The sequence below is a fragment of the Sturnira hondurensis genome, unplaced genomic scaffold, assembly GCF_014824575.4.
Source record: "Sturnira hondurensis isolate 20B ecotype Veracruz unplaced genomic scaffold, ASM1482457v3 Scaffold0000780, whole genome shotgun sequence".
Lineage (NCBI taxonomy): Eukaryota > Metazoa > Chordata > Mammalia > Chiroptera > Phyllostomidae > Sturnira > Sturnira hondurensis.
The window spans coordinates 17,625,361-17,649,316 of record NW_028073411.1 but is presented as its reverse complement, the minus strand read 5'-3'; the positions used below and the strand labels follow the sequence as shown (position 1 = coordinate 17,649,316).

The window sequence follows — 23,956 nt, the reverse complement described above, 5'->3', positions numbered from 1 at the left end:
ATTCCAGGTTTGGGAGGAAGCTGAGCGTGATCAGAGGAATTGTAGAGCAAGAGATTCAAGCAATGGTTTCGAAGAGGGAGAATGTCGCCACCCACCACTTGTATCAGGCGTGGGACCCTGTGCCATCTCTGTCCCCTGCCACTACAGGTACCCGGGGGTGGGGCGCTCGTCCTCCGCCAGAGCCCGTGCGGCCGGCACACAGACCGCAGCGGTCAGGCAGAAAGGCAAAGTCCTGGTTCTGCGTGGAGGCTGCTCACTTAGTGCGGTGATTTTCAACTCTTTCCTCTCGTGGCACGGAGCCCGTCAACTACTCACTGAAACCCCACAGCACACTGAAGGTGTATTTTTGGCCGATCTGCCAAAAGAAACAGGCACAGTTCTGACTCATCCGCACCGGACGGCTGTTGTCGTAGTGGTTTTATCTGACAGTCTGAGGGGAAGGAGGCCTGTGCCCCGGACTAGACAGCCAGGTGTGCTGTGTTGTGGATGTTCCTGCAGCTCCCTGGCCGGCAGGTGCCTCCCCAGGACCGGGAGCCTGGGCGCGCCTGCCCGGGGTGGGCACAGGGATCTGTCATTGTAGGGGAGGGGAGTGTTGTGGGGTTTCCCTTCGCTGTGCGTGTTTCTCTTATTGAACGGTTGGGTTGCAGGCTCAGTTCCTCGGAGTCTGGGATTGTGAGATGCTGCAAGTTTCAGTGTCTTGGAGCATCCATTGGACAAGGCTGGTGTGGCAGTTACAGCCCTCAGACCCCTCCTGGGGGGCGAACTGGGCTGTGTGTGAACTGGGGTCCCCGGAGGAGCTTGTGGGCGATGGAAGATGAGGCATGGCATCACTGTCACAGCAGGAGGCACAGAGGACAGAGCTCTTGACAGCTGAGGCTGCTGGGGGTGGGGGGGGGGTGACAACCTCCTGAAGGAAGGGCCGGCCCATTTGTCTGGGCCTGGAGAAGTTCGCAGGAGGGTGGGTTGAGGGGAGGAGCCAGCCACACCCCCAGAGGGCCTGGCACCAAGGCAGGGTCCCGGGAGAGGCCAGCCTGTGGCTTCCTGCGCAGCCACTGACTCCTGAGTTTTTGCAGCTCTGCTGCAGCCAGGTCCTGTGAGAGTCGGCAGCTGGTGTGTCAGGGAGAACAGGAGACAGTCCTGCAGTGCCTCAGTGTCCTTCCCGCCGGCCTCGACGGTGCCTGAGGGGGCCGGCCTGATGGTGCTGTTGCCCCGCAGGTGCCCTCATCAGCCACGACAAACTCCTGCTGCAGACCAACGCGGAGCGGGAGCTGGGCAGCGTGGGCTACCAGCTGGGCCAGGTCAGTTGCCCACCCCCACCTGCCTGTCTGCAGACGGGGGCCATCGAGCACCTTCGTGTGTTCTAAGTAAACGGGAGGGAGGGCCACTTCTATTCATCTTGTTTATCCCAGAAGGACGTGGGTTACTCAGTGTGCTGATCGTGCAGGTGTGCGTGCACACAGTGCAGCAGTGTGCACGAGACTCCGGAGAGAAAGGCCCCGAGGGCCAGGGCCCCGCACACCCGTGTAGTGAGGCCATCGGGGCCCAGCAGCCAGCTCAGAGGGAGGCACGGTCACATGGCCCCATGCGCTGGGCACCAGGCCCGCCACCTGCTGGGCGGGTCGCTTTGAACTGCGCTTCATCAGAAAAATGGGGACAGTGGTGCATGTGACAGCAAGGTCAGGAGCAGTGAGGCAGGGCGTGAGGACACGGGTGTGAGGCACTGGCCCCGGGGCGGCCACGTTCTTCCTTGGTGTGGTGTCATCTGGTCAGCAACCACGCTGGAGAGCCCTCCCAGCCCCCGTTTCAGAGTGAGTTGGTCAGGACAGTGCCTGGGCCCGTGTCGGTTCGCCTGGCGTCCTCACAGCTTGGGGCCACGAGCCCTGTGTGACGCCCCGGACCACCCTGCTCTTCCCCACGCAGTATACTCTTCGTCCCCTGCAGAGAGGTCTGTGCCCTGAGATGGAGCGGGGGGGGGGGCAGCCTTTTGTCTGGGTCACCTGTTGGGAGTGGCTGGGGGCCAGGCTGGGGGCAAGAAGCCTGGCCTGGGGCCTTGTTCTGGGGCCTGTGGCATTTGCCCAGCTGTGTCCTTCCTTCAGCGTCCATGTCTCCACCAGCCCCAAGAGCTGCACAGAGTGTTCTGGTGCCTGTCACCATGCCCTGCCCTGAGCTGCCACCGCCTGGAGGAGAGGGTGTCTGGCGAGCAGTGGGGCCTACAGACTGCTGCTGGGAGTTCTGGCTGTCCTCGGTCGGGGTCAGGGCGGGGGCCGGGAGGGAGCACCCGCTGTCGGTGCAGAGTAGGCCTCGGGGCTGGTGTCACCGGCCGTGGCCGTGCAGCGTGTGCAGCCAGCTGGTGGCTGCTCTCGAGCAGCCTGGGTGACGCGTGGCCATGAGGAGGGAGCACAGGGTGTCTGCGGTGGCGCGGAGCAGCATGGTGGGTGGCTTTGTCCCACCCCTGTGGGCTTTTCCTCCAGGCCTCCCAAGTCCCTCCCCACCCTACCATCTCCAGAACACAGTCACTTCCCCTTTGGTCTGGGGGGTGCTTGTCGTAGATCATTCAAAAAGTGAGGTTCGCTCCCGTGGCAGCCAGTGTGGCAGGACCGCTTTGGGAAAGGAGCCCCCGGCAGCTCCGTTTTCTGCCAGACTTCAGTCAGATGTCCCTTGGAGCTGCCATGTCCTTCTTTGGGGCTCTTTCTTCCCATCCTTAGCGGTCCCCCTCACTCCAGGTTTTCTATTCGGAAGGTGGGGCGTTCTGAAGTGCCCTGTCCAGGCCAGGGTCTGCTCAGGTCCCAGGACCCTGGGCTTCAGGGAGCCTGCTGCCCAGCCCCCGGGCGTGACCCAAGTGTCCTGTGTCTGTTGAAGGTGTCCATCCACTCAGTGTGGCTGGGGAACAGCATCACGCCCCTGAGGGAGGAGGAGTGGGACGAGGAGGAGGAGGAAGAGGCCGACGTCCCTGCCCCTTCATCACCGCCACTGTCTCCAGTCAACTCCAGGTCTCCTTCCGCCTTTTGGCTTTAAGCGGTTTGGTGTTTACTAGTCGTGGGATTGGTTTGGGTGCCTCTTGGGTGACACTGTCAGGCTATGTGGGTGACGCTGACACTGTCTTGGGTGACACTGTCGGTCACCTGTCTCCATGCTCTGCAGGAAGCACCGGGCCGGGGTGGACATCCACTCCTGCTCCCAGTTCTTACTCGAGCTGTACAGTCGCTGGGTCCTGCCATCAGGTTCAGCCCGGAGGATCCCTGTTGCCCTGGTCAGCGAAGTGGTTCGCTCTGTAAGTTCACCTCGCCCCCCCTCGGGAGTGTACAGCGCAGAGGAGCGAAGGGGTGCATGTGTGTGCACACACGGACACACACAGCTAATCTCTACAGGGGTGCATCTGTGTGCACACACAGCTTACCATCTCCAGCACGGTGCCCTAAGTGCATTCTCCCCCCGGTAGGAGTGGCCTTCTGTTGGCACATGTGAGGTCCGTGGTGGGCGACACTCTCTCAGGGAGCCCGCTACTGCCCTCAGGCCTGCAGACCACCCCGGTCCTGGTCTCTGGGCACCTACCTCAGGCCTGTGCCTCAGCCTGCAGGCCCCTGGCAGAGGCAAAGCCAGAGCCCGCGCCTCAGACTGTCTGTGCCCTTCATGCTCTTGGGGCCCCAGAGACCCTTGGTGTGGGCGTGTCCATCAGAGTCACAGTCCTGGAAGCTACGCCTGAGAGCCGGCTCACTGGCTCTGCTGCCACCGGAAGCTGTTCCCGGGGCCAGCCCAGTGGGTCGGCACCGAGACCAGATACCCGGAACCGCCCGCCTTGCCTGTGCGGAGCAACCTTTTGGCGTTTCCACCCGAGGATGGCTCTTTCAGTAATGACGAGTGTGGGGTTTTTCAAGCCTGGTTTTTCTTAGTACCGTTAAAGGTCTTTAAGTTGTTTCCTAGCTGGTCAAGATTTTTAAGAACTTCATTTTTTGTTTTAATGAGAGTTTATAACTTGATGTGTTCAAACACGTCTGAGTATCATTAATATTTTACATTTCTAAGTAAGAAATTAGTTACTGGTGTTTTAAAGTAATGATGCCTTCTACTTTAAAGCAACTTTCCTAATTAGTGAGAAGAGAATTATTTCACATTACTGCAAGTCCCTTTAGCGTCTGGCTTTTAGAGAACGGCTGGACTCTTGTGTCTGCGCTGCGTTCAGCCCGTTACTCTCAGGTCGCTTCCAGAAGGCGGCACCGCGTGTTTGAGAGGGAACAGGAGTGGATGGGAAAATGAGCCTTAAGGTTATTGCCGAAGTGGCTTTGCTGGGCGAGCCTGGTGTCCCCTGCAGGCTCGCCTGTGGCTGCCCCGCTCCGCAGGCTCTCCCAGGGCCTGGGGCCTCCACCCCTCGCTGATGTCTTTGTTACAAGTCGAGGGAAGAACTGAGTACTGAAGAGCGAGACGTTTTTGGAGAGACAGAAGCACTGGCGAGGCGTTCGTGTCGGAGGCAGTTCCTGCGTCCCGAGGCCTGGGAGGTCTGAAGGGCCTGGGGGTTTCTGCCCCAGCAGACCTGGGGCTCGTGTGGGGCAGCAGCGGCCGGGACATGTTCCCCGCAGGCCGAGCCCGCATCCGGCTTGGGCGCTCTGCAGCATGTGGAGCCCAGGCCGCCCCCAGGCCGTGCGCCCTCACTGTGTTGCGGTCCGTGTCTGCCGATCTCTCTGTGTGGTCACGGCTCGGTAATGCCCGGCACCCGCTGCCCCACACCGTCCTGAGAGCGGGCCCTTTGCTGTCCCCAGCTCCTGGTGGTCTCGGACTTGTTCACGGAGCGCAGCCAGTTTGAGATGATGTACCTGACGCTGACCGAGCTGCGGAGGGCGCACCCTTCGGAGGACGAGATTCTCCTCCAGTACCTGGTGCCCGCCACCTGCAAGGCGGCTGCAGTCCTGGGAATGGTGAGCCGGGAGTGTGCGGGAGCCGCCGCACAGGGGCCGGGTGGCCTGCCTGAATGTCCACAGCGAGTGCACGGCATCGCGGAGCCTCTGGGCAGGGCGTCATGAAGTGTCCTGTGGTGGGCGAACCTCCCCCTGGGGAGCCTTCGATGGTTAGGTCCTCAGGGTGGCGCCTGCCTGGGAGCTGGGTGTGTGGGTGGTGGAGACGGGACTCCTTCCACCACAGTGGCCTGCAGCTCCCGAGCCCCCTTCTCTGATGGGCTGCAGGCCCCGTGCTTCCTGCCGACGGGGCCTCCCTCCGGGGACCTCTGTGGCATAGCCACCCTGCGTTCCAGCCTGAAGTTTGGGCCTTGCAGTCTCTGTCACCACAGGGCAGGCAGGGCCTTCGTTAGAGCTTCCCTCATCCTACCCGTGGTGGGTCAGGACTCGGCCACTTTCTGTGCGGGGTGCCCCCCGCGGCGCCTGCTGCTCAGACGCACAGAGGTGTGCGAGTGTGGGCCCAGAGCCTATTGAGGAACGGCGGCTCCGGCGTGAGAGAAAAGTCACCAGGGGCCTCGGCCCTCCCCAGGGTCTGCCCCAGGGAGGCCGAGGCCAAGCTGTTAGCCAACTCGCTGCAGGGCGGGGGTCAGGGAGGCCCACATCGGTCCCCAACTCTCCTGCCCCCCAGAATTTGTTTCTCGGAGCCAGAGCACCAGAGCAGGCACCCCCAGTGCCGGCGCCCTCTGCCCGGGCGCCTCGCCCAGGGACCGGGAGCAGCCCTTCGCAGCCTGCAGCCTGCACCCTGGAGGGTGGCGGGGGGGCTGGGCAAGCGTTTGTGGGACTTGGAGCTAAGCTGCGGCGGAGCCTTCTCTTGTGGTGGTGTCGCTGCGCTCAGGCCCGGACCCCGGGGCACAGGTTGTGTCCTCTGTGCCGCTGTGGGCGGGGTCTTCCCTCTGGTTCCTCTCCTGTGAGGTCTCTGTCCCCTCACTGCACCCCGATGCTGCTGCTTGCAGAGCTGGGCCCTGGAGGTGCGGGTAGCAGCAGTTCCTTGGAGGTGCCTGGCAGTCTGTGGGTGCTGGGGAGGACCCCAACACAGAGATGCAGAGACAGGGGTCTTGGGGACCACGTCGCCAGACAGCCTCCTGCTGCTTTCGAGGAGCGAGTCTGGGGGGGCCCTTCTCCTGGGGGCTGGTCTGTGACCCCAGCTGTTGTCACCCCTCTGCCATGTGCTGTCTGTGGGGTCTCCTCTTGGGGAGAGCTCAGTGCTTGGTGTGGAGGTTCCGACATCCCTCATTGTGTCCCAGACGCTGAGTGAAGCTGACAGCAGTGTGTCCAGACGGTGGTCGGGGCTGAGACCACCCTGGGTTTGTGCTTAGGGCCTCGAAGATTCAGCTGCAGTTGAGGCCACGATCTACAAGTGACAGGACGCAGGGCAAAACCAGTGTGGGGGGAGGGGCGCGGGGAACAGGGCCCAGGGCCCGGTGCAGAGGAGACAGGGCTCAGCGTCCAGACCCTCTTGCAGGGTCCCACTGTGGCAGCACGTGGGGTGTGTCCACCAGGGAGGCCCCTTGGGATTCAGGGCCAGGGCTCTCATGGGGGTTGGTCCCACAGGTCCAGGAGGAGGAGGTGTCAGCATAGACAGGCAGGGCTGGGGACCCTCCCAACACCCGGGGTCCCGGACAGCAGCCCTGCAGGCGGGCCTCCCAGAGCTCAGCCCCAGGCCCTCAGTGCACCGCCGTCCCACGGGGGCAGAGGTCAGCCCTGCCTCGGCTCTCCGTCCCCGTGGGGTCAGCCGCCGCCTCTGCCTGTGCTGTAGGACAAGGCGGTGGCAGAGCCGGTCAGTCGGCTGCTGGAGAGCACGCTCAGGAGCGGCCATCTGCCCTGCAAGACGGGGGCGCTGCACGGCGTGCTCTACGTGCTGGAGTGCGACCTCCTGGATGACACCGCCAAGCAGCTCATCCCGGTCGTCTGTGACCACCTCCTCTCCAGCCTTCGGGGCGCGGCCCAGTGAGTGGGGCTGGCCGGTGGGCCTGGGATGGGCTGCACCCAGCATACTGGTGTCTGAGCACTGGTGTCTGGGCCAGTGTTGGATCCTGGGCAGATCACGCGGGCACCCTTCTCATGGGGATGGTGGCGGAGGTTGCAGACACAGGGATCCCACCCATGTTGGCTGGCTGCAGCCCACCTGTGTGGCTGAACTTGGCTGCTGTCCGGCATTTCCAGCTGCGTGAATGTCCACAGCCAGCAGCACGTGCTGGTGATGTGTGCCACCGCCTTCTACCTGGTCGAGAACTACCCGCTGGATGTGGGGCCCGAGTTTTCTGCATCCATTATACAGGTGTGCAGCCCTGGCCTCTCCCCCCGGGGGCAGGACCTCTGGGTGGAGGGGTCGATCTGGGGCAGGAGCAGGGTGGCAGGGGCCTGAGATGGCACTTGGCCCGGGCGTCACCCTTCTCGTGCAGATGTGTGGGGTGATGCTGTCCGGAAGCGAGGAGTCCACTCCATCCACTGTCTACCACTGCGTCCTGCGGGGCCTGGAGCGCCTCCTGCTGTCCGAGCAGCTCTCCCGGCTGGACGCAGAGTCCCTGGTCAAGCTCAGTGTGGACAGAGTGAACGTGCACAGCCCGCACCGGGCCATGGCTGCCCTGGGCCTGATGCTCACCTGCATGTACACAGGTGAGCAGTGGGGCCGACCTCCTGCCGCTGCTTCCTGGGACACGACCGCAGGGCCCTGCAGTTCTGAGGACATTCAGAGTCCAGCGCCAGGCCACAGTGCTGTGCTGGAGGCGGACCTGCCTGGGGAGCGGGTCTGAGGGCGGACTGCTGCGCCCTGGGAGCTGCCAGGGCTCCCTTGGCTGCTTTCAAGTCACTTCACGGCGCCCCTGAACTGCTGGGTGAGCTCGGGGGCTGTCTCCGAAGCCCACCCGTCTCTCAGACCCCACAGCAGCTCCGAACCACCTGTTTCAGGGAAGGAGAAGGCCAGTCCAGGCCGGACCTCTGAGCCCAGCCCTGCCACCCCTGACAGTGAGTCCGTGATCGTGGCCATGGAGCGTGTGTCCGTGCTTTTCGACAGGTGAGGAGGGGCGCCCCCCGCTGCCCCGAGCTGCAGGGAGCGGGTGCTCCCGTGCGACCGCGCCTGCGGTCCTCTCAACCCCTGCTGCTCTTCCCACTCACATCCGGGCTGAGCACGTCCTGGCTCAGGACACGGGCGCTCAGGAGGGTGGAGTTGACCGGCTCCCAGGCCACCTGCTGCCGGCCCACCTGCCCAGAAGGCGGGGCAGCACTCAGCTGTGTGGGTGTCAGGAAGGGCACATTCGTGAGACCGAGGTGGGCTGGGCTCAGGGCCCTGAGCAGTGACAAGAATGCCTGTCAGACACGGCTGCCTTCGGGGACGGGAGCTCGTGTTCCCAGCAACTCACACGGTCACCCTCTGGGCCACGGGGCAGCACCGCCTTGGAACAACTTCAGGAGGCGTGTTTGGCAGACCTAGGAAGCGTTGGCCAGCTGGCACCCGTAGCTCTGAGGGGCTAAGCCCCATCGCCTCACGCTGTGTGGTGGTGGCAGGGTCTGCTCAGCTTGCCAGCTCTGGACAGTGGGCCTTGAGCCTCCTCGGGCTTCTCCTGCAGGGCAGGGCCAGAGTGTTGCCCCCAGTCAGTCCAGGAGACGTGACGGGTGTGGCTTTGGGGAGGCCGGCTCTGTCCTACAAGGCCGTCACTCGGTCAGTGGGAAGCCATGTGGATTTTCACAAGAGCGCACAGAGCCAGACATACTGGTCTGCTCTGGCAGATAGGCTGTTCTGGGAAGCTGCGAGACACAGTCCGTGTCCACATTTGAGAGGGCGCGTGCGGTCGGTGCCCCCGCTCCACCCGTGCTGGGGAGGCCCTGGGGCCGCCAGCAGGCACCGTCCTTGTGGGGTTTCCACCCCGGTGTGGCCCGGAGACACGCTTCAGCAGGTGTGGTGCAGACTGTGGGGGTGTCAGGAGGCAGCAGGGGCACGTGGCGGGGGGGGATGGGGGGGATCGGGTGCAGAGACAGCCCCCAGCTGCCACGCTGTGGCGTCAGCGCACGGGCGGGTGGCCCCTGACAGAGCCCCTCCCCTTAGGATCAGGAAAGGCTTCCCCTGGGAAGCCCGCGTGGTGGCCCGGATCCTCCCGCAGTTCCTAGACGACTTCTTCCCGCCCCAAGATGTCATGAATAAGGTCATCGGGGAGTTCCTGTCCAACCAGCAGCCCTACCCGCAGTTCATGGCCACCGTGGTGTACCAGGTGCGGGCCAGGGTCTGCCGGGTGTGGGCGGGCAGTGCCGCCGCGGGCCCCCTGATGTGCAGCTGCCCCCCCCCCCCCGCAGGTGTTCCAGACGCTGCACGGCACAGGGCAGTCGTCCACGGTCCGGGACTGGGTCATGCTGTCCCTCTCCAACTTCACCCAGAGGGCCCCAGTTGCCATGGCCGTGTGGAGCCTCTCCTGCTTCTTCGTCAGCGCGTCCACCAGCCCGTGGGTCTCAGCAGTGTATCCTTCCTGGGGCCCTGGGCTTGGCTGGGGGCGCCCCCTGCACCCCCACCCGTCCTCACGCTGCTGTTCGTGTCTGGGTTGTGGCTCTGCTGACACTGTGGGCCCAGGCCCCCAGGCAGTGGGACACAGCAAACAGCATGCTTACTGCACTGACCAAGAGGGGCCCGGTGGGGGGGGGGCAGAGGTCCCCAGAGACCCTCCTGAAGGAAAGATCCTGTTCCTACCCCGAGAGTGCTGGCTGCCAAAGGGGGAGTTCCCCAGAGCCTCTGAGCAGTCCTGGTGCTCGCTCAGTGTGCCTGGCGGACTGGGCAGGGCAGCCGTGCCTCTGTCCTCCGTCTGCGGGAGCAGGGGCAGCAGGAGCACCGGTCACCAGTGCGTGCCTGTGGGGAGCCAGGCCAGGTCAGTGCTGCCGATGGGAACAACCTCCCTGGCCAGCTCTTCCCGCCCGCCCCACCCTGCCCCTGCTGGGGGCGCTGCCTTCCATCCAGACAGCGTGGGAGCCAGCATGGCTCACTGCAGGAGCCAGGGTGGGATGCAGTGGTTGCTGGTGCGGCCCAGGCCCGCTCTGCTCTGCCTGTCCATGGGCCTGTGTCTGGCACCCGCACTTCGCAGCTGCATTCCTTAACGCCTCTGCAGCCTCCCCCACGTCATCAGCAGGATGGGCAGGCTGGAGCAGGTGGACGTAAACCTCTTCTGCCTGGTGGCTGCGGACTTCTACAGACACCAGATTGAGGAGGAGCTGGACCGCCGGGCCTTCCAGTCTGTGTTCGAGGTGGTGGCAGCGCCAGGAACGCCGTACCAGCAGCTGCTGGCCTGTTTGCAGAACGTCCACAAGGTGGCCTCGTGCTGAGCTCCTGGGGACAGCAGACAGGGTCGGGCTCAGGGTTGGGTGCACCTTGGGCCGCTGCGCTCTTGCAGGGAGGCCGTGTGCGGGGCGTGCGGTGGTCCAGTGAGGGCTGAGCCTCAGTCCTCACAGGAGGCCCAGCATCAGTGCGGCGGGCCCTTCCGTATAGCTAGTGTCGAGGCCAGTAAGTGTGCGCCTTCCTCCAGCGGCCAGCCTAGCCCTCAGGGCCCGGCCACGGCTGCTCTCGCATCCAGGACACCAGTCCTCTTGCTCTTGCAGGTCGGCCGGCCGCCCCTGCTGTCTCACAGGCGCTGCTCCTGGCGGGGTGCACAGGGGCGGGGAGCATGGGCCCAGTGCCACACTCCCTTCCTGGTTTCTTCTCAGGACTTAAAGCTTAATTGTATCAGTAAAGAGATTAATTTTAAGGTACCTTTCTATGCCCGTGTGACGTCTGTGCGGCCCCGCATCCCCGAGGGAGCGAACACCTGGGCACCCTCCCCTCACAGCGGCTCCCTCTGTCCAGTGGCTCCCAACACCTGACTCCTCCGCGCGCCGGCAACATTCTGTGGCACACTCCCTCCCTCCGACCCCTCCATCTCGTGCCATCGCCTCGACCCCAATGTGGTACCGGTTCTGGCACGGACGGCCGCCCAGACCCTGCGTGCAGCCCCACTCTCAGCTGTCCGGTGTGGGAGGCCCCTCCTTGGGGTGCCACCGGGAAGGGGGGGGCGGTCTCCTGGGCTATGCACTGACCAGGCCGGCCACTTGGTCGTGAGTAGCCTCTGTTGTACCTGGAGCCACTGGCCCTGACATCTTCTGGCCCTTGTCCCCAGCTGGCCCTCGGCTGCCGTCTGCCCAGGGACTCACTTCCCACGGGGCCTCTCCTGTGTGCAGGGGCCCAGACCTGTGCCAGGCCTGACGGCCCCAAAGGTGGGCCCCTCTTGGGCAAGAGCAAACTCAGCATTTGAGCAACTGTCGGAGACAGACCCCAGTGCCTCCTCTTAGCCTAGGAGAGCCAGTTCATGCCTGGGGGCGGGGCTCCACCTGTGGGGGCCGGGGAGAGACGCCAGGCTATGGCTGACCAGCCCCCTGGCCCCACCCACTGTCACCTCTACCCAGGCCGGGGCCCCTGGGCCGGCTTCCTGTTCTCAGGCTCAGAGCAGTCAACACACCGTCCACGTGAGGCCTGGAGAGCCAGATGGGCCTTGGCCTGGCGCTTGGCCCGCTGCGGTGGGGCCCTGCCTGCTGTCGGACCAAGAGGCCTGACTGCTCAGCACCTCTGTCCCCAGAGGTGGGCTGGCTGCTTGGTGCCAGCGGGGCTTGAGGGCTCCACGCGGGAAGTGGAGGCGGTTTGGAAACTTTCTGGGTGTCTGCAGAGGAGACGTGGGGCAGGGTCTCTGACGTCTCGCTGCCTGCCGTGGGCTGCACGGGCTCCCGCCCACTTGGGCCCCTGGCCCTACCCTGGAGCAGCTGCCCTTTTCCTGTCTTCCCTACAGGCCTTTGCCCCTTGGCTCACGCACGCCAGAGGAGGCTGTGGCCCTCAGAGCAGTCCTCGGGTTTTCTTGGCGGTTCCAGCAGAGCCCTGGCCGAGGGGCGTGCGGCGGGGGTGTGGGAGAAAGGCTGCCCCTCGCTCCCGTGGCCTCCCGTCTCTCGTGGCTTTTCCCTAGAGAACCCACCAGAGAGTTTGTGAGCACGGGTGCCTGCGCCCCAGGCTCCAGCTGCTCCGGAGGGCAGGCGTGCAGCCCGGGCCGCTGGTGCTCCCAGTGGGGTGTCTCACCAGAAACACCAAGAAAGGACACTGTGATGCAGAGCTGGGACCCCCCTCGGGGTTCCTACCCCTGGGCTCACCCTGGGGCTTAAGGGGCCACCCCTTGTTTACGATGTGGGGCCCAGCTCTGCCGTGGGTGCTGGCCCAGAGGTGAGCCTGTGTGACCGCTCTGGGGACGGCTATGTGCTAGTGAGCAGCGTTACTGCCGCATGAGAACACACTCAGTGCACGTCTGCAAAGGCACGTGTGTCTCAGGGCGCAGACGTGCAGGGCCTGTGGGGCGCCCCTGTCAGTTCCCTGCAGGGCCTTCGCCTGGAGCCCACTGCGTGTGGGCAGGTGGCCTTTCCAGCTGCCCAGTGCCCTTCACTGCCGCTCCCTCCCACGTCACCAGCAGCGGCCTCCTTTCAGGAGGTACAAATGACGCTAAACTGCCTCCAGGCAGAGAGTGCGGCACCAGCAGACTCTGCGCCCTAAAGCGCCCCCAGACATGCCTCCTGCTGGGTTCGTCCGAGCTCTGTGGGGGTCTGGGGCGGGGCAGCCCCTGCTGTGGGGCGGGTGGGGGCCCTCCTGTCGGCCAGTGGGCTGCACTCGGAACAGCAGGAAGAGCTGGGCCATGGGTCACCATGGGCCACCATGGGCTTGGTGTGCTCTTGTTTGGGGGAGCAGAACTAGTGTCTTTCCTAGCTTATATCCTCTCTCCGGCTTGCGTAGACCCCCGTCTGCAGCCAGGGCCTGAAACTAGCTGCCGGCCTGGAGAAACTGGAGTTGTTCTGTTAGGGAGGGGCCGGAGGAGCCTCCAAGGCCTGGACCGACCTGCACCGCCCTGGGCTGTGGCCTGTGCTCAGCAGGGAGGGGCCTGTTAGAGTGGCGACAACTGGAGGTGGCCCTGTAGATTCTGGCTGTGCTGCCCACAGGCTTGTCACAGTTTAATGCAGTGTCAGGGGCCTCCTCACCCCACGTGCTTCTGGGAGCACCCGGCCCTGGACAGCAGTGCAGCCCAGCTACAGACTCTGACCCTGGCTGCCGCGGGCCTGTCGCAGTGGTCTGGCTCTGCGTGGGGCAGGGCTGTGATGGGCGCGAGGGAGCCTGGCCCAGACCTGACCGTCTGAACCCGGTGGGGAGGACTGACCTGAGATGCCTGTTTAAGTTTTTTGTAGTGCTGCAAACGCTGTACATCCGAATTAAAGGAGGCGTTGAATCCTGCGCTGTGCGAGGCCTGCTTTGCTTCTGGAGTCCCTGGGCTGTGTGGAGGNCTGTCGCAGTGGTCTGGCTCTGCGTGGGGCAGGGCTGTGATGGGCGAGAGGGGGCCTGGCCCAGACCTGACCGTCTGAACCCGGTGGGGAGGACTGACCTGAGATGCCTGTTTAAGTTTTTTGTAGTGCTGCAAACGCTGTACATCCGAATTAAAGGAGGCGTTGAATCCTGCGCTGTGCGAGGCCTGCTTTGCTTCTGGAGTCCCTGGGCTGTGTGGAGGGAGCAGAGGCCACTGCCCCACCTCGCACACCCGGGCCCTCAGAGGAGGCCCTGCGTCGGGTTGGTGGGGGCGTGGCCTGTAGACCCAGCACAGTGGTCCCTCTGCCCAGCAGACTCAGGCCACTGATGCCCGCTGGCTGCACGACATGATGCAGTTGTGCAGGGCCGTGCATGCCTGGCTCCAAGCCTGCTTCCACCATGGCCCAGGGCCCTGGAGGGATGGCAGGGACAGGCGCCGGGCTGTGACCTGCTTCCCTGCCCGCCAGCCCAACCCTGGGTGCCTGTGCTCCTGGGCTGTGCCGCATGGCCATTGGAGCTGACCGGTCCTTTCACCCAGAGCGGCTGCTGTTCCCTGACCTGCTCCACTCACGCGCGTGTCCTGGGCACTGGCAGGCTGGCCCTGGGCACCTGGGCCCTTGGCACTGGGGATCTTCGGCACGGGTTCACACCCATCCTGCACAGAAAACTGTAGGCCGGGAGCTGTCCCTTCCTGGCAGGTGCCTTGGAGGTGTCTGCTGATGTCCCATGGGTCACAGTCCAGTGGGGGTGGTCCACCCAGGCCCTTGGCAGGGCAGCCCCGAGTCGGCCTTGGGGTGGGTTCCTGGACAGACAGCAGAGCCTGGGCCCAGCCTCAGGGCTTCCTGAGATTTTCCGGTGGCTCTGTGTCCCTACCCCCGTGAGGCACAGGGACAGTGAAAGCATTTGGCCGCCAAAGCCAGGTGGACAGGCCATGTGGCCTTAAGTTCTCAACTCAGTGGCTCTAAACATGAGATGGGGGTGACTTCACCTCCCAAGTTCATCTTCTCTGCAACACAGTAACTCCAGGGCCTATGGCCTCACCCTTCAGAGTTGCCCAAGTTCTACCCCCTCCCTGGGCCAAGCCTGGACAGCTGACCCCAGCTGGCACACCTGCTATTTCCAAAAGGAGCCCTACATACCCTGGGAAACAGCGGCTGATCCCCTGGCAGGTGGAGGCTTGTCTGCAGCAAGCTGCTGCCCGGCCACCTCGGCAGGGGGAGAAACCCTCTTCTAGGAAGCCCCTGCTCCTGCCCCAGCTCCTGGAACCCCCATCGCGTGTGCGGAGTGTACGCCAGGCCTGGCCTCCACGTGGCCCTCAGCAGCCAGTTGGGCTCTCTGCGCAAGGTGGGGGTCAGGGACCCAGGAGTGCAGTGTTGGCTACTTCATGAAGCCGCCCAGACTTGGGACACCACAGGCGTCCCTGTGGTTCCTGAGAGTTTCCCAGCCTCTGCAGCCCAGCTCCACCTCTGGCTGATTGGCTTATGCACTGCCCTCCAAAGCAGGACAGCCAGGGCCACCGTGATGGCCACCCCTGGTCACAGCCACCCCTCTAGGGGCCCTTGGGTTCCCAGTCCTTCCCTGAACATGGGGAGGGGGCAGGAAGAGCCACCAGCCAGGCCTCCACTCGGCTCTTGGGGCCAGGGTTCCAAGGGGCGGAGGGCTGGAAGTGAGGATTTGGGGCCCTGGCACACGGGGGTAGGGTGGTATCAGTGCAGCACCTCCACAGGCCCCTGCTGTCCCCACCCTGCCGGGACCTGCCCCCACACCGGTGTGTTTCCCTGCTTTTGTCCAGACTTCCCTTGCCCGCCGCGACAGGCCGGAGGCACTGCTGCCCAAGACCCCTCGAACTGCTGCTCCCTGCCAGGGGCTCCCATGTCGGCCCACCAGGTGCTATGTCCTATACGGACTGGACTGAGCGTCAGTTTATGTGGAGACTGGGCCTCCCTGCCGTGGCCTGACTGCTCCTTCTCCCTGCAGGTGTGGCCCGATGCCCGGCCCCCTGCCCTTGCCACCCCTGTCAGAGACTGGGGACCCTGGCAGGCCACACAGCTGTGCCGAGGTACAGAGGCCCTCCCCAGCCAAGAACAGGCAGGCCCCCCGGCTTTCTTTCCCTTGGGGGCTCTGTGAATGCTCTGCTTCCGGATCCCAGGGGCCCCCCTCTCCAGGGCTTCCGGAGGAGACAGTTGGACTCCCCCGGACATGCCAGTGGAGGGTCACCTGGGTGCCAGGGCCCCAGACACAGCAGGGGTGCCCCCCAGGCCACTGGCCCTGGAGACACTGGGACCGGCTAACACGGTGTCAGCTGAGACCAGGATTCTGGGGCAGCAGCATGTCCCGATGGCCACCTGCCAGCCCCGGCCAGAGCTCTGAGGCCACAGTCCCAGCCTGAGCCCCCGCCCCATGCACTGTGAGGTGCAATGAGGCAGCCCCGCCTGGCTGTGGTGCCAACTCTGGGTACTCTGGAGTGCCCCCCCCCCCCGCCGTGCGCCTGAGGAGGGGCCTACCAGTCGTTTCCTCTGCAGACGCTGCTGAGTGCGGGCCGGCACCTGGGCCCCAAGGGGGGCTGCGCTGTGAGCCTCCCTGGGTGGTGCTGTAGGGCCAGGCGGGGGCACCCCCAGGTCTCCAGGGACCCCTGAGAGCCCTGGGAGATGGGGCTCTCCTGGGAGCTGGTGGCAGGACCAGGACCCTGCTCCAAGACCCCACGTGTAGCCTGGTCACCCTGTCCCACTGCCCTTCCAGCAGTGACTGCAGGGCGGGGGGTGTCCCAGTGGCAGCCCACCCTGGACACCTCCTGATCTAAGGCCACACGAGACTCTTGAGGGTGCTAGGCAGGGTCCCTGGGGCGGCTCTGGGGTGCCAGCTGGTGGTTGGGGCCTGTGTAGCAGGTGTGATGGGCTCATGCTGATTGGCCACTTGGTTTTACCTCCTAAGGTTTGAATGGTGATGCCCGTAGGTGGCACTTTCTGCCTGATGTCCTCACAGACTCCCCTGCCCTGGTGTTCTGCCTGTGGCTGCTGGGCAGGGGCCTCAGCCCTCCAGCCCCCACCCCACTGGGCAGGCCCAGCCCAGTGTGGTCTGTCTCGCTGCGCCCTCCCCCTCCCCCCACCGCGGTGCTGGAGCCCCTGTGCATATCCATGTCCTCGTCAGGACAAGCCTCTGTCAAGCCCTGAGAGGCCCACTGAGGAGGGCAAGGGGCCCCAGCCAGTGCAGGCGCCCAGGGGACCCTGGGAGATGGTGGGGAGTGTCGTTGGGGGCTGCAGCAGACTGCACTGGCCATATTGGGGGAGGGGTGACCTCGTCCTTCCGGCCTATCACCTCGCCTGCCCAGCTCCAAGCCAGCCTGCCTGGTTTCCAGGCTCTTGGCCCACGGGGTGAGCTCACCTTTCCGGCCTCAGGCTTGTTGCCTTAAAATGGGAATTAGCAACAGTGCTAGCTCCTCTCTGGAGAGCCCACATGCGGGCAGGGTGTTCACCGGCTCACCCCACTGGAGTGGGGAGTAAAATAGGCAGCCCAAGGTTGGTGGGGGAAGGCAGGGCCTCAGGTAAGCAGGAGGACCTGAGTGGAGAGGCCGTGGGCACGAGGCCGTGGAGAACTGCCGGTGAGTGCGCAGTGAAGTCCAGGTGGTTGCTGAGGGGGTGACGAGAGGTCCGGCCCTTCCTCCGCTCCCATGTTACTCAGCCAGCCTTTCCTAGACCCTCCCCTGTGGACTCGAAGGGCTGCAGGGGAGGCACGTCTGGCTGCCCGAGCTGAGGGGTTCGGGCTGAAGTGGGGCCGTCTGGTGCAGGGGACACGCCCTGCATCCCCGCTCCCAGCTGCCATCTGGCCTCAAGAATGGTCCTGGCTGCTCAGCCCACCCTGTATCACCTAGGCCGGCTGACAGCGCCCCCTGCAGGGAGGGAGATGGGCATGCCCAGGAGGCAGAGATGGTGGGCATGGGGCATTCACGCATTTGTGGTCCCTGCTAGAAAGCAGGATCCTGGTGCCCGGGGACCCTGCACATGGGCCGGGGACAGGGGAGCCCCGGCACGCCCCCCAGTGTGCTCGTCCCTGGCTCTCTCCACCTCCCCCCTCTGCCTGTCCTCTCAGTCTCTCCGGCCCCCCGTCGGCCCCCCATCGCCCTATCTTGGCCCACCCTGACTCCCCCCCCTCAGCCTGCCAGGGTGAGCCGGGACCTGCATCCCACCTCTCGGACTGGGGCGGCCTGGCCCAGCATAGGCACCCGCTCCCCGTGGCCTTGGCCATCGAGGCCTGGTGGCAGAGCTGGGGCCGCAGTGGGGCTGGGAGTCTGGCCCGCCCGCCCACCACAATATTGATGGCCCGTCACAGTGGCCCTGATTCCTGCGCTTTCAGTTAAAAGGTTTCTGTTGTTGTAGCTTATGCAGTTGCTCTGTTGCTATGGAAACGTGACATCAAAATGACGTTTCCCGTTTAAAAGCTTTTAACTAAATTCCTGCCTGTCAGATGTAGGCCCCATTTTGAGTGCGGAGCTGCCTTCCTGGAGCGGGGCTCCTGTGCACGGAGCACGGGCCGTGGGCCGCCCGGGGCCCGCGCCCTCCACCCCGCAGGCACCCCCGGCATGGCCGCGGCCGAGGTGCCCATGCGCCTCGCATCCCCACAGACGGAGAAGCACCGGCGGGCCCGCAACTGGACCGACGCTGAGATGCGCGGCCTCCTGCTCGTCTGGGAGGAGTTCTTCGACGAGCTCAAACAGACCAAACGCAACGCCAAGGTGTACGAGAAGATGGCCAGTAAGCTACTGGAGATGACTGGCGAGCGCCGGCTGGGCGAGGAGATCAAGATCAAGATCACCAACATGACCTTCCAGTACAGGTAGGTCACGCCCGCCACCGTGCCTGCACCCAGGACAGATGGCTGCCCGCCAGCCTGCCTGGGGCCCTGGGCATCACCCTGGGGAAACAGGTGGCGTGCAGCCTCACCGGGCACAACAGGGCTGGCAGCAACCACAGGAGCAGACTCCTGGTGGGCAGGTGGGGAGAACGAGGCCCAGCAGAGGCAGGGCTGGGACGGGTCCCAGCTGTCCAGGGCCTTGCCAATGCTTCCCAGGGCTCCGTCAGCCCTGCCCCCAGGGCCTGCAAGCTGCCTCTTGGCCCGCACACCCCCAACCCAGTCGGGGGTCTGCAGACCGCCTGGTGGGCCTGGCCCTGCACAGCAGGGTGGCAGGACGCGGCCAAGCAGGCCAGGGAAGGTGAGGCCAAGGCTCGGTCACTTCCGGCACCCATGGAGCCCGCTGGGGACACAGCACCTCCCGGGCCTTGGCTGGGGACCATCAGGCCGGTGGGGAACCTTTGAGTGTCCTAGAGGGTCCCACTCGAGGGAGGGGCCTGGTTCGTGACAGGAAGCACTGAGGACCCAGGCCTGGCCCCGGCTCTGCCTCCACCCACCCCCAGAGGCCCCCACCCTGGCAGCCTGAGGAGAACTGCTGGCCCGCCCAGGGCGGGCTCTGGGCTAGGGAGTGCACGGTCCAGGGAGGGACTCAGTATGGCCCCAAGCCCAGCGCCTCAGGGCTCATGGGGCCCAGGCCGTCCCGCAGAGGGGCACACAGTGCAGAGAGGGTCATGGTCAGGGCTGAAGGTCGTAGGCGCACCAGGTTCTTGCTGGGCTGAGGGTCAAGCAGGAGCGAGGGGCTGGGGGGAGAGTGGTCCCAGTGCATGGGGTCCTGTGGGCGGTCAGGGCAGGGACGGGCCCGGGGCTGCCCTGGAGCCTGTCAGTGCCTGGGGAGCGAGGAGCTGTCCTGGGAGGCCCCGCTCATTCTTGCCCTGGTGTTTCTCCGTCCCCCTAGTGGTCACTAGGACGGGGTGTAGGTCGGGCCCTGAAGGGTTGCCTCAGACACCACGAGCCCCTCCCTGTGTGGGCAAGGCGATGACCCCCTAGCTGGCCCGAGGCTCCTGGCCCTCCTGGACTCTGGGGGCATGAGGGCTCCTCGGGCTCTCAGCAGCCAGAGGCTGTTTCCAGCCTCATTGGTGTGACGTTGTAACGCTGGGCCCGGGAGGAGCGGGTCTGGACTCTGGCCCTGTCCGGACCCCATTTCTGACGCCCTGCCTGGCCCGGACCAGCACCAGCTGCTGGGGCAGAATCGGCAATAAGACCCTGCTGCGGCTGGCAGTGCCCCCAGGGTTGAGCTGTGTGCTGACGCCCCTCCGCGCTGGGTGGGGAGGGGCTGGGTCGCTGGCTTCCTCACCCGGAAGGCCTACGGGTCCCAGGACTGGGGTTCGGCTCCATTCCTGTAGGTGGTCTGTGGGCAAGGGCTGCCTCGAGAGGTGAGGGCACAGCCCGGGGTGCGGGGTGCAGTTTATGAAGCAGTCAGGCCCTGTGGCCCCTCACAGTACCCATCCGCCCAGGGAGAAACTGAAGCCCAGAGCAGGAGAGGGACTTGCCCGAGCCAGGCTGCAGGGCCCCAGTAGCCTGGCCGACCAGTTTCTCACCCAGGCCTGCCCCCTGCAGGGCCCCCTTAGTTTTTCTCAGTAGCTCTTTACCTATGGAGGGTGTCAGGATAAGGGCACCTGAGGGTGGCTGGCTCCGTGGCCGAGGGCTCGTTGGAACTTGGGGCCACCTATGCTGGGGGAAGGTCTTTCCCCAAGTGGTGGGCTGGCTGGTGTGGGGCCTCCGGAGAGGTGCCCGGTGGAGGCTGTCTGTAGGCCCCAGGTCTGCGCAGCCCTCTGGGGCGGCGGGCAGTGGGGAAGACTGAGCGGCGTGCTCTTCCACACACACCCTGGCCCGCTCGGGGCAGGAGCTGGCCGGGACTGGGGCCTGGGGGAGGCCCGGACCTCAGGAAGCCCATGGTCTGACAGGGAAGAGAGCCCCTCGTCCGCGCCCCCCGCCCCGCCCACCTGCCTTGTGCCTTCTTGCCTGGCCTGGCCAGGGCCGCCCAGCTCCTGGGCAGCCCCGTCTCCCCACCCGTCACCTCCAGAGGACAGCTGAGGCCCAGGGCCTGTCTACAGGGAGGGCAGGACGAAGGGCCTGGGTGGGGCTCAGGCCCGTGGTGGGCAGAGCTGGGCTGTGTAGACCCTCAGCCTGAGGTCTGAGTCGGGGGGACAGACGGTATGAGCGGCAGCCATGTTGGTGCCTTGCTGCTGCCCCCTGGCACCTTCAGCCAACATGCTCTCTGGACAGCTTTTTGCGAGGCCCCAGGCATTGTCTTATGAACCCTGCCTACAGCCGGGGGAGGAGCCCACTTTATTCACCCCCGTTTTACTGATGTGAAAGTGGAGGCTCAGAGAGGTTAATGAACCTGCCCAAGGTCACACAGCAAAGTGGTGGGCACGAGAGACAGACTCGGACCGGACTGGTTGTGGACTGAAGCCCGTGCTCCTGACTCCTATAGCTCCCTCTCCCCAAGGCGGCCTCCCTGGAAACACGTGTTTGTTGTGTTAGGGTATTTCACGTCTGTGCATCGCAGTGCACTGCACCCGTGTGCGTGTGGCACGTTTCATTACACTGTGGTGCCCTGCTCTGGCCACTGGCCCCCCTGAAGCAGTCCTTGTTCAGTGTAGGGAGCACGGACGCCACAGCGAGGCGAGCGGAGCCGCAGTCAAAGTTGGCCTGAGGTCACAGCCCCATTCACATTGGGGCTTTTAACATCCAAAGCTGCCGAGGCCCTGAGTCTCAACCTTTCCAAGTCCAGGGTCACCTGGCCTTGGCGCCGGCTGACTTTTCTGGGGAGGCCCCTCTGCCTAAGAGTGGCCCCCGGGCCTGGAGCCGTGGTGCCCCCTCGGGCCGGACGGGCGGGCGGGAGAGGTCTGTGTCTCACCCTTGGCTCTTGTGTCTCGTTGCAGGAAATTAAAATGCATGACAGATAGCGAGTCCGCCCTGCCCGACTGGCCCTATTACCTAGCCATTGATAGGATTCTGGCCAAGGTCCCTGAGTGCTGTGATGGCCAGCTGCCGGACGGCCAGCAGCCGGGGCCCTCCGCGTCCCAGACCGAGGAGTCCCTCTCGCCGTCGGCTAAGTCCACTCCTCTGTACTTACCGTATAACCAGTGCTCCTACGAAGGCGGCCTCCAGGACGGACGCTCCGACAGCTCCTCCAGCTTACTGTCCCTTAAGTTCAGGTAGTGTGTCCCCCTCTCCCGCCGCCGGCAGAGGGGCTTCAGGCTGCCTGGCCGGCAAGCAAGCCCGGGGGCAGGGCGGCCTCGGCAGGAGGCTGCACGGGAAGGCCGGTGGGCAGTCCGGCCCCAGGCTGGCTCTGCCTCCTGCTGCGGCACTTGGAGCTGTGTGGGAAGTTCTTGACCTCTCTGGGCCTCGGTCCCCTTGTGTAGGACAGGGCCTTACTGATAGCTTCTCCAAGCATGGCTGGGAGCGTCAGGGAGCACAGGCCCGGGTGCAGGGCCCCTCACAGCCCCCTGGGCACCTGCCCTGCCTGCCCGTCGGCTTCTGCTTCTGGGCTCCCCCTCACCCCCAAGCAGACACCACCCTAAGTCCCTCTCCCCTGCCTTTGCCAGCCCAGCTTTCCTTTCAGTACCAGGGAGGGTGTGGGGCTGAGCCTTGAGTGGTCTCTCGACCTGGTTGCAGGGGTGTGCCTGTCCCCTCTCTGTCCATCATGTGCTTCCTGCCCAGCAACCCTTCAAGCTGCCCACAGACAGGCACGCAGGGAGCTGCGTGCCAGTGCCAGGGGGAGCCAGGACAGGGGACATCTGGGGTGGGTTTTCTAGGGTGAGTAGGAGTTGGCCGGCGAGCAGAAAGAACAGGAGGTACATGCTGGAGCCATGGCCCTGCTCCCCCAAACCCTAGTTTTCGAGCCTGTCAGATGGGGTGGGTGAGGGAGGCATCTCTGGGGGGGGTCCCTTCAATTCTGACGCCCCTGGTGTCTGGGCTACTGTTCGACCGACCCAGTACTACTTCCCCGGAGGGGACTTCTCAGCCGAGACAGGAGACACCAACACCTTCGTGGACAGCCAGGCCACGTGACCAGGGCAGCTTGCCACCCCGGCCTGCTGCTGCTATGGGACCTCCCCAGGTCCCAGACTCACAGCAGCCCTGCGTGTGGCCCCTGGGCTGGGACAGGGGACCGAGAGCCCCCCTTTTCTGCCTCTGGGGTTGGCTGGGTCACTACTCAGAAGCAGGGGACAGGCAGGGCCTTGGAGTCTGGTAGGACGGGGCAGCTCCCTGCCTACCAATGGGGGCTGGTTCAGCAAGGGGTGCCCACTACCCCACAGCAGAGCCCCAGGGAGGGCCCTGGCCTGGGCTGACTTCACCTCCTGTCCGCCAGGGTTTCTGGTCCTGGGGTGGGACACCAGGCCTCCATGGTCCCTAACCCCCCAGCCCTGTGCCTGTCCTCCTGCCTTCCCACCCTCGCTTCCAGGCAGCTGGGAAAAGAGGGGGCCCAGGACCCAGGCCCTTTTTTCCTGGGACCTCAGTGTCCCCATCTGCCCAAGGCCAGCTGGGATTGGTGATCCCTGACTTCGAGGGGGAGCCACAGTGCCCAGCACCTGTCCCACCCAGGGGTGCCTGAGCCCCCATGGGCCCCTGCTGCCCCGCCTGCGCAGCCCAGTGTGTTTGGAGGTGTCCCCGTCCCAGACCAAAGGTGTTTGGGTGGCCTGTGACCAGGCCATCGGGTCCCTGCGGCCTTCTCACTGTCGTGGCTGCTGGGCACTGAGGGAGTGGCCAAGCTCCCTGGGACCTTCGTTCCCCGTTGGTGCAGTGGGGTCGCTGGAGGGTCGGGGCCCCTGGTGCCCGGGCTCTGTGGCAGGCACTCACGCTCTGACGCCGTCCTCCCAGGTCGGAAGAGCGGCCAGCGAAGAAGCGCAAGGTGCAGAGCTGCCAGCTGCAGAAGAAGAAGCTGCGGCTGCTGGAGGCCATGCTGGAGGAGCAGCGGCGGCTGGGCCGGGCCGTGGAGGAGACCTGCCGGGAGGTGCGCCGCGTGCTGGACCAGCAGAACCTGCTGCAGCTGCAGGGCCTGCAGCTGCAGGAGCGCATGATGAGCCTGCTGGAGAGGCTCGTCGCCAAGGCCAGCGGCTAGGCCGCCCGGACGCCCCTCCTTGGACCCGGGCCGGGGCCACCTGGGGGCCTCCCAGTAAGAACGCGCTGGAGTCCACTCTGCACCGTGGTCACTGTCAGTGGTCCTGGACGTGGCGCTTGATGCTATGTGTCTGATCCCTCCTTCCCACCGGAGGGAACGCGGTCTCTTCCCCCACCAGGGCCCCTGCCCAGGACAGCCTCTGCCTTGAGGGGGCCGGCCGCCACCTCTACCGCCTCCTCAGAGTGCGCCCTAATAAAGGTGACGACAGCTGCCCCGTGCCCTCCCGTTCACTCTCGGTGGCGTGGCACCTCAGAGACAGGCGCATCCTAGGAGCGTACGCCTTGGGGGGAGACCAAGCTCAGCACCGGTTGTGATCACAGGAACAGGGGGCCGGACTCAGAGCTGGGGAGGAGCTGGCCTCCCCGCCCCGTGGCTGGCCGGCTGGCAGATCTTCCTAGAAGCTCCTCAGCCCCTCTGGCCTTTGGTCGCTGGTACAGAGGAGGCTGGGCACAGGAGTGTGTCAGTCTGCTATGGCTCTAGCACAGGGCTGCCCACACAGCAGGACTGAGGTGACACGGTGGGTTAGTGGCGGGCCACGTGGTTTGGCCTGTGGTCTGGAGAAGCCCCTCTGGCTGAGCTGGGCCAGCTGGGGTCGGGGGCGCGGGGATGAGGGGGCCTGCAGGGAGGCTGCTGTGGCCG

General features: G+C 65.1%; 2 protein-coding genes across 2 annotated transcripts in view; both read left to right on the top strand.

Annotated features, from left to right (window-relative positions):
* HTT (huntingtin) overlaps window positions 1-10,670 on the top strand; it is a 103,119-nt gene extending 92,449 nt beyond the window's left edge. Inside the window, exons 56-67 of the mRNA XM_037046643.1 lie at window positions 8-147; window positions 1,216-1,298; window positions 2,860-2,990; window positions 3,142-3,271; window positions 4,755-4,910; window positions 6,703-6,893; window positions 7,110-7,224; window positions 7,349-7,562; window positions 7,854-7,959; window positions 8,989-9,151; window positions 9,234-9,394; window positions 10,034-10,670. Of these exons, the coding sequence (XP_036902538.1) occupies window positions 8-147; window positions 1,216-1,298; window positions 2,860-2,990; window positions 3,142-3,271; window positions 4,755-4,910; window positions 6,703-6,893; window positions 7,110-7,224; window positions 7,349-7,562; window positions 7,854-7,959; window positions 8,989-9,151; window positions 9,234-9,394; window positions 10,034-10,247 (1,804 nt within the window). The 3' untranslated portion in view covers window positions 10,248-10,670. The remainder of the gene's footprint in view (window positions 1-7; window positions 148-1,215; window positions 1,299-2,859; window positions 2,991-3,141; window positions 3,272-4,754; window positions 4,911-6,702; window positions 6,894-7,109; window positions 7,225-7,348; window positions 7,563-7,853; window positions 7,960-8,988; window positions 9,152-9,233; window positions 9,395-10,033) is intronic.
* Window positions 10,671-17,756: 7,086 nt separating this feature from the next.
* Window positions 17,757-23,522, top strand: MSANTD1 (Myb/SANT DNA binding domain containing 1). Its single transcript, XM_037050175.1, has 3 exons — window positions 17,757-18,111; window positions 21,075-21,350; window positions 23,017-23,522. The coding sequence occupies exons 1-3, from the start codon at window positions 17,858-17,860 to the stop codon at window positions 23,255-23,257; spliced, it is 771 nt and encodes a 256-aa protein (XP_036906070.1). The 5' UTR covers window positions 17,757-17,857; the 3' UTR covers window positions 23,258-23,522.
* The last annotated feature ends 434 nt before the right edge of the window (window positions 23,523-23,956 follow it).